General features: G+C 37.3%; 1 protein-coding gene across 1 annotated transcript in view; it reads left to right on the forward strand.

The window, feature by feature from the left end:
- LOC139398491 (probable cationic amino acid transporter) overlaps window positions 1–381 on the forward strand; it is a 13,116-nt gene extending 12,735 nt beyond the window's left edge. Inside the window, exon 11 of the mRNA XM_071144439.1 lies at window positions 1–381. This exon is cut by the window's left edge and continues 197 nt beyond it. Within this exon, the coding sequence (XP_071000540.1) occupies window positions 1–108 (108 nt within the window). The 3' untranslated portion in view covers window positions 109–381.
- Window positions 382–10,000: the final 9,619 nt, after the last annotated feature.

Raw genomic sequence — 10,000 nt, forward strand, 5'->3', positions numbered from 1 at the left:
GTTGACGGGTCAGGGCTGGTACCCCCCACGGCTGATGATGATGATTGGATGGATCCAAAGGGAGGGGCTAAGAGAGCGCTAGCGGAGGAAGACCCAATGGATTTCTGAGAAGAAAGGAATGATGGACAGATGGACGGATGTTTCCGAGAGAATTGATAGATGTTACTGTTGTTAACAACTGAATGTACTGCCTACTGCCGGCTGCCTGCGTGCGTGCGAGTGAGTGAGTGCGTCCATGTGAATGTTTGTGTGGGTCCCTTGTTACTTATTTAAAAACGTCATTGAGTTCCAAAGGAAGTATGATCCTATGGAGGAAAGCTGTAGACTACCAATCAGAAACAGTGGGCGGGGTCTTGGGGTTGATTTGGTGATGGGCATACAGTGAAGGTATTTTCCTCTCACTATAGACAGTCCAGAGTGATGACAGACTGGGAGCGACGAGTCAGCATTTCCTGGTTCACCACACACACACGGGAAGCTGTCAGAGCGCTGAGCCAAGGTCACTTCCTGTCACTGGTCCAGGTGTCTGCTGCTTCTCTCATCTCACAGAGAGGAAACTAGCTACACACACACAGACACTCTTAGACACACACCGGCCTCTCCAGTCTCTATCTGGGAATGGGGGGCTGATGGGTTTTTTGTGTCACATAGTAATTGGACTTTGCTTGCAATAGTGCCTTCATCTGTGTGTGCACGTGTGTGTGTTTTTGGGGGGCTGTGTGTGTGCATGCGTGCGTGTGTGTACGCTTTTACACCTTGTATTTGTGTCCCCTTCAGGGTCTTACCAGTGGAGTGTGTTTGTGACTTATTTTGCTCCATCCCACTCTATGAATCACCCCCCACCCCCCCCATCCCTCCCCCACAAGCCCCTGTTGCTGCGTTACTAGAGCTCAGAATGGAAAGGTTCTAAATGACAGATTTGTTCTAAACAGAGTTATGGATGCCACCCTGCTCTGCTCTGCCTACAGGTGTGCTAAATCTCCAAATGAATGTTACTATATTAGAAAGAAGACGAGATGAGAATTGCTCTTACATCAGACAAATATTTCTGAGTGTTTAGTCACATAGAACCCTCTAATTCTATGGTCTCCGCCCCCTTGGGGAAGCCTTACTTGTCAAATGCACTAAACTAAAGATGCCACGCGATCCCTCCTACTCCCCACGACCCCTAAATGCTGACCTCTATCCCTAACCACTACCCAGGGTTCTCTCTGCTGTTCAGGGGTGGGTTCGCTTGTGTTGTCCAGTGAAACAGACACACACACACACACACACAGTTCAGCTGAACCCAAAACCAGAAAGGGGCTTCAGTAGGTACTCTGTGCTCCTTACTGTAAATATTATGTCTCTGTGTGTGCGCGGGTGTGTGTGTGTGTGTGTGTGTGTGTGTGTGTGTGTGTGTGTGTGTGTTCCATGACTGTGGCTATGTGACGTGGCTGGCTGGTGTATGTGATAGCATGCTAATGTGTATAGCATGGTTGTAGATGCTGTATTTGCATGTGGTGACCGACAGCTAAGAGACATTCTAGAACTAACAGCACCCTACTCCAAACTGACCCCTGATCCTTGATAAGGGAAACTATAGGGTGAAGGGGACTGGTCGATCTGGAACTGGGGTATGATATGTAGCAAATTTAGGAGTTGGTGGTTCTATGGTTTCATCTCCACCCCTCACCACCGCTCACTCCACCCCTTACCCCCACACCCTGTGTTTACAAGGTAAGTCAAAGTCCACAACATTTGTTAACTTTGTAGAGAACAAAACAACAATGAGAATTGTCCAGTGGGGCATAGACCTGTACAATAGATTGAAGTCACTCACGGTATATTACGTTCTGCTTATGAACGGTTCATAATCACTACAACAGGGTTTGTTTAGGTCAAACTCAATTATGAATGTTAACTATTCAATAAGGATCCACCTGGAACCAAATATAAAAAGTATTGTAATGTTTCTATTGAAACAAGTTAACTAAGGGTTAACTACATATCTAATAATGGTTTAGAAGCCATTTTTACGCAGAATTCAAGTTTTACTGAAACCACTTGGTAGAGTAGACACATACAGTTACATTCACTAGCTAGAGTAAATACATACAGTTACATTCACTAGCTAGAGTAAATAAATAGTTACATTCACTAGCTAGAGTAAATACATAGTTACATTCACTAGCTAGAGTAAATAAATAGTTACATTCACTAGCTAGAGTAAATACATAGTTACATTCACTAGCTAGAGTAAATACATTCAGTTACATTCACTAGCTAGAGTAAATACACACAGTTACATTCACTAGCTAGAGTAAATACATACAGTTACATTCACTAGCTAGAGTAAATACATAGTTACATTCACTAGCTAGAGTAAATACATAGTTACATTCACTAGCTAGAGTAAATACATACAGTTACATTCACTAGCTAGAGTAAATACATAGTTACATTCACTAGCTAGAGTAAATACACACAGTTACATTCACTAGCTAGAGTAAATACACACAGTTACATCCACTAGCTAGAGTAAATACACACAGTTACATTCACTAGCTAGAGTAAATACATACAGTTACATTCACTAGCTAGAGTAAATACACACAGTTACATTCACTAGCTAGAGTAAATACACACAGTTACATTCACTAGCTAGAGTAAATACACAGTTACATTCACTAGCTAGAGTAAATACACACAGTTACATTCACTAGCTAGAGTAAATACACACAGTTACATCCACTAGCTAGAGTAAATACACACAGTTACATTCACTAGCTAGAGTAAATACACACAGTTACATTCACTAGCTAGAGTAAATACATACAGTTACATTCACTAGCTAGAGTAAATACACACAGTTACATTCACTAGCTAGAGTAAATACACACAGTTACATTCACTAGCTAGAGTAAATACATAGTTACATTCACTAGCTAGAGTAAATACACACAGTTACATTCACTAGCTAGAGTAAATACACACAGTTACATTCACTAGCTAGAGTAAATACATACAGTTACATTCACTAGCTAGAGTAAATAAATAGTTACATTCACTAGCTAGAGTAAATACATAGTTACATTCACTAGCTAGAGTAAATAAATAGTTACATTCACTAGCTAGAGTAAATACATAGTTACATTCACTAGCTAGAGTAAATACATTCAGTTACATTCACTAGCTAGAGTAAATACACACAGTTACATTCACTAGCTAGAGTAAATACATACAGTTACATTCACTAGCTAGAGTAAATACATAGTTACATTCACTAGCTAGAGTAAATACATAGTTACATTCACTAGCTAGAGTAAATACATACAGTTACATTCACTAGCTAGAGTAAATACATAGTTACATTCACTAGCTAGAGTAAATACACACAGTTACATTCACTAGCTAGAGTAAATACACACAGTTACATCCACTAGCTAGAGTAAATACACACAGTTACATTCACTAGCTAGAGTAAATACACACAGTTACATTCACTAGCTAGAGTAAATACATACAGTTACATTCACTAGCTAGAGTAAATACACACAGTTACATTCACTAGCTAGAGTAAATACACACAGTTACATTCACTAGCTAGAGTAAATACATAGTTACATTCACTAGCTAGAGTAAATACACACAGTTACATTCACTAGCTAGAGTAAATACACACAGTTACATTCACTAGCTAGAGTAAATACACACAGTTACATTCACTAGCTAGAGTAAATACACACAGTTACATTCACTAGCTAGAGTAAATACATACAGTTACATTCACTAGCTAGAGTAAATACACACAGTTACATTCACTAGCTAGAGTAAATACACACAGTTACATTCACTAGCTAGAGTAAATACATAGTTACATTCACTAGCTAGAGTAAATACACACAGTTACATTCACTAGCTAGAGTAAATACACACAGTTACATTCACTAGCTAGAGTAAATACACACAGTTACATTCACTAGCTAGAGTAAATACATAGTTACATTCACTAGCTAGAGTAAATACATAGTTACATCCACTAGCTAGAGTAAATACATACAGTTACATTCACTAGCTAGAGTAAATACACACAGTTACATTCACTAGCTAGAGTAAATACACACAGTTACATTCACTAGCTAGAGTAAATACACACAGTTACATCCACTAGCTAGAGTAAATACATAGTTACATCCACTAGCTAGAGTAAATACACACAGTTACATTCACTAGCTAGAGTAAATACACACAGTTACATTCACTAGCTAGAGTAAATACATACAGTTACATTCACTAGCTAGAGTAAATACATTCAGTTACATTCACTAGCTAGAGTAAATACATAGTTACATTCACTAGCTAGAGTAAATACACACAGTTACATTCACTAGCTAGAGTAAATACACACAGTTACATTCACTAGCTAGAGTAAATACACACAGTTACATTCACTAGCTAGAGTAAATACATAGTTACATTCACTAGCTAGAGTAAATACACACAGTTACATTCACTAGCTAGAGTAAATACACACAGTTACATTCACTAGCTAGAGTAAATACATAGTTACATTCACTAGCTAGAGTAAATACACACAGTTACATTCACTAGCTAGAGTAAATACATACAGTTACATTCACTAGCTAGAGTAAATACATAGTTACATTCACTAGCTAGAGTAAATACACACAGTTACATTCACTAGCTAGAGTAAATACACACAGTTACATTCACTAGCTAGAGTAAATACATACAGTTACATTCACTAGCTAGAGTAAATACACACAGTTACATTCACTAGCTAGAGTAAATACATTCAGTTACATTCACTAGCTAGAGTAAATACACACAGTTACATTCACTAGCTAGAGTAAATACACACCGTTACATTCACTAGCTAGAGTAAATACATAGTTACATTCACTAGCTAGAGTAAATACACACAGTTACATTCACTAGCTAGAGTATATACATACAGTTACATTCACTAGCTAGAGTAAATACACACAGTTACATTCACTAGCTAGAGTAAATACACACAGTTACATTCACTAGCTAGAGTAAATACATAGTTACATTCACTAGCTAGAGTAAATACACACAGTTACATCCACTAGCTAGAGTAAATACACACAGTTACATCCACTAGCTAGAGTAAATACCTACAGTTACATTCACTAGCTAGAGTAAATACATTCAGTTACATTCACTAGCTAGAGTAAATACACACAATTACATTCACTAGCTAGAGGAAATACATAATTACATTCACTAGCTAGAGTAAATACACACAGTTACGTTCACTAGCTAGAGTAAATACACACAGTTACATCCACTAGCTAGAGTAAATACATAGTTACATCCACTAGCTAGAGTAAATACACACAGTTACATTCACTAGCTAGAGTAAATACACACAGTTACATTCACTAGCTAGAGTAAATACATACAGTTACATTCACTAGCTAGAGTAAATACATTCAGTTACATTCACTAGCTAGAGTAAATACATAGTTACATTCACTAGCTAGAGTAAATACACACAGTTACATTCACTAGCTAGAGTAAATACATAGTTACATTCACTAGCTAGAGTAAATACACACAGTTACATTCACTAGCTAGAGTAAAAACACACAGTTACATTCACTAGCTAGAGTAAATACATAGTTACATTCACTAGCTAGAGTAAATACATACAGTTACATTCACTAACTAGAGTAAATACACACAGTTACATTCACTAGCTAGAGTAAATACACACAGTTACATTCACTAGCTAGAGTAAATACATAGTTACATTCACTAGCTAGAGTAAATACATTCAGTTACATTCACTAGCTAGAGTAAATACACACAGTTACATTCACTAGCTAGAGTAAATACACACAGTTACATTCACTAGCTAGAGTAAATACATAGTTACATTCACTAGCTAGAGTAAATACACACAGTTACATTCACTAGCTAGAGTAAATACATACAGTTACATTCACTAGCTAGAGTAAATACACACAGTTACATTCACTAGCTAGAGTAAATACACACAGTTACATTCACTAGCTAGAGTAAATACATAGTTACATTCACTAGCTAGAGTAAATACACACAGTTACATCCACTAGCTAGAGTAAATACACACAGTTACATCCACTAGCTAGAGTAAATACCTACAGTTACATTCACTAGCTAGAGTAAATACATTCAGTTACATTCACTAGCTAGAGTAAATACACACAATTACATTCACTAGCTAGAGTAAATACATAGTTACATTCACTAGCTAGAGTAAATACATACAGTTACATTCACTAGCTAGAGTAAATACATTCAGTTACATTCACTAGCTAGAGTAAATACATAGTTACATTCACTAGCTAGAGTAAATACATAGTTACATTCACTAGCTAGAGTAAATACACACAGTTACATCCACTAGCTAGAGTAAATACATACAGTTACATTCACTAGCTAGAGTAAATACATTCAGTTACATTCACTAGCTAGAGTAAATACATAGTTACATTCACTAGCTAGAGTAAATACATACAGTTACATTCACTAGCTAGAGTAAATACATTCAGTTACATTCACTAGCTAGAGTAAATACACACAGTTACATTCACTAGCTAGAGTAAATACGTAGTTACATTCACTAGCTAGAGTAAATACACACAGTTACATTCACTAGCTAGAGTAAATACACACAGTTACATTCACTAGCTAGAGTAAATACATAGTTACATTCACTAGCTAGAGTAAATACACACAGTTACATTCACTAGCTAGAGTAAATACGCACAGTTACATTCACTAGCTAGAGTAAATACACACAGTTACATTCACTAGCTAGAGTAAATACATACAGTTACATTCACTAGCTAGAGTAAATACACACAGTTACATTCACTAGCTAGAGTAAATACACACAGTTACATTCACTAGCTAGAGTAAATACACACAGTTACATTCACTAGCTAGAGTAAATACATAGTTACATTCACTAGCTAGAGTAAATACACACAGTTACATTCACTAGCTAGAGTAAATACACACAGATACATTCACTAGCTAGAGTAAATACACACAGTTACATTCACTAGCTAGAGTAAATACACACAGTTACATTCACTAGCTAGAGTAAATACACACAGTTACATTCACTAGCTAGAGTAAATACATACAGTTACATTCACTAACTAGAGTAAATACACACAGTTACATTCACTAGCTAGAGTAAATACACACAGTTACATTCACTAGCTAGAGTAAATACATTCAGTTACATTCACTAGCTAGAGTAAATATATAGTTACATTCACTAGCTAGAGTAAATACACACAGTTACATTCACTAGCTAGAGTAAATACACACAGTTACATTCACTAGCTAGAGTAAATACACACAGTTACATTCACTAGCTAGAGTAAATACACACAGTTACATTCACTAGCTAGAGTAAATACACACAGTTACATTCACTAGCTAGAGTAAATACATAGTTACATCACTAGCTAGAGTAAATACACACAGTTACATTCACTAGCTAGAGTAAATACACACAGTTACATTCACTAGCTAGAGTAAATACACACAGTTACATTCACTAGCTAGAGTAAATACATAGTTACATTCACTAGCTAGAGTAAATACATAGTTACATTCACTAGCTAGAGTAAATACACACAGTTACATTCACTAGCTAGAGTAAATACATAGTTACATTCACTAGCTAGAGTAAATACATAGTTACATCACTAGCTAGAGTAAATACACACAGTTACATTCACTAGCTAGAGTAAATACATAGTTACATTCACTAGCTAGAGTAAATACATACAATTACATTCAACAGCATCGACACAAAAACATGAGGAAACACTATCAAACAAAAATAGGAGTATTTTTCTACTGCTGGGTCACGCCCACACCTATGCTCCTCCAATGGTGGGCCTCCACAATAAGTGGGTGAGGTTTATCCACTTTCACTTCTTGTATTTCGCCCAATCAGAGCTCAGCTTGGGAGGTAACGGCGAGAGCTTTTATTTTTAACTTCTTCTATCTCTAGTCGGTTAAGGTTAAGTTAAAAAAATAAAATGTTCTTTTAAAGATCTTATAACATTTATTACAGTCTAAAGTAGGCAAATTAGAATATTATAATAACATTAAAAAACAAAAAACACTTTTATTACAACACTAAAGAGAATGTTGCCACTGTTGCTTTTAAAGTCTGAGGTGCTGTTTGTTTGTTCATTTTGTCTCGGGAGAAGGTGTGCCATGTTTCTGTCCACTTCGGGGTATTCAATCATAATGCATTCCGGTTTGAACCGCACAGAATGTCAACAATCTTCCTAACAGCTTCCTAAAGCCCATTTAGGGACGGGTGATATAAATTAACGCCAGCTATCCACATTGGTTAAATTGCTGGTTTATTCAATAGGTCAACGAAATGCACTGCGATTTAATTCCTGCCTCTATCTCTCTCCTGCTGTGGCTGGCTGTCTTTGTGGGATGTTGAGACTGGCTTCAGTTTGCTGACTAGATATTTGTTTTTCTTCTGTATAGTTTTGCTATCTGAAGTTGTAAAATGTTCTGATGTATTTGGGGTTTTCTGTTATTGTTTTTGACTTCATCTGAAATGACACCCTATCAGGACTCTGGCCAAAAGTAGGGTGCCATTTTGAATGCAGGCCCTATGTGTGTTTCTGCTCCTGAGTGCACTTGTTTAATCTGAGTTGTCGATATCGCCTCCATGCAACAATGAAACATTATTTATTGCAAATAAGAACCGGACTGGCTCTGTTTTTGTCATAGAAACACGCATGAACACACACACACACACACACACACACACACACACACACACACACACACACTGCTACATAGAGGAGGATATGATAGGATATGACAGTGTGTATCAGTGTATCACAGGGAACAGAGCCTTCTGTGCTGAGCTAACCAGTACAAGGTCAGAGTCACACCACTGATAACACACTTTATAACAATGTCCTAGGTGAACATACACACACACACCCACACACACACAAACACACACGTCTGTGTCGTCATTCAGTGCGAAAAACTTACAGTTCACGAGGCCAGATGTGCTTCCGGGAACACAGACTAGGATTACTGATTACATCACACACACACATGCTACACTTCCTGTGTTTTTGGGTCAGATTGAACCAGAGCACCAGTGATAATAACTCTGATGTCAGTGTTTATTTTGCTACAGTTAGGGAAACACGGCGGGAGACGGGGAGAGAGTAGGTGATTCCTGTGTGTGTGTGTGCTTGTGTGCGTGCGTGCGTGTGTGTGTGTGTGTGCGAGTGTGTGTGTGTGTGTGTGTGTTTGGTGGTGTTTGAACATTTGACAGAAATGCTAGTCATTTTACTTGACTTGAAAAACATTGGGACTTTTTAATTATTATTATTAATATTAACCAAATCATATTTTTATTTATTACAGAAAATCGAACGAAAACACTGGGATAGCACAACATAGCACAATAAATAAACCAAGATAAACACGACCCAGAAACGTGTTTTAACAAAGAGTTATGGCCAGAACAACAGAGAGGGAGTGTTACTCTGGTGTATAGAACGCATATGAACAAACACATCTGAAATGACACCCTGCGTCACTACTGGCCAGAGACACATACTATGTAGTGTTTGCCCCCATCTGTCCTTTGTAGTGCACTATATAGGGTAGGGTGTCATTAGAGATGCAGAGGTCTAGACGTGAAAAAGGGAGGGACCATGTTGCCAGAGATATGAAACCTGGAGACATAGAAACAGTACACATCCTCTGCTACAGATGTGGATCAAACAGGAAATGAATCACGTTATCTTAATCTTAATCTCTTCATCTTAATTTTAATTGTCTTTGTCAAAACACAATTTATTCATTACTGCCACTCAAGCCCTCTAGGGGCTCGATTCAATCCGTAGTGCTAAAGATCTACGCTATAGCGCGTTAGCAATTTAAAGGCAATGCTCCCGCGTTAGCGGAG

This window comes from Oncorhynchus clarkii, unplaced genomic scaffold (genome assembly GCF_045791955.1).
Source record: "Oncorhynchus clarkii lewisi isolate Uvic-CL-2024 unplaced genomic scaffold, UVic_Ocla_1.0 unplaced_contig_1733_pilon_pilon, whole genome shotgun sequence".
Lineage (NCBI taxonomy): Eukaryota > Metazoa > Chordata > Actinopteri > Salmoniformes > Salmonidae > Oncorhynchus > Oncorhynchus clarkii.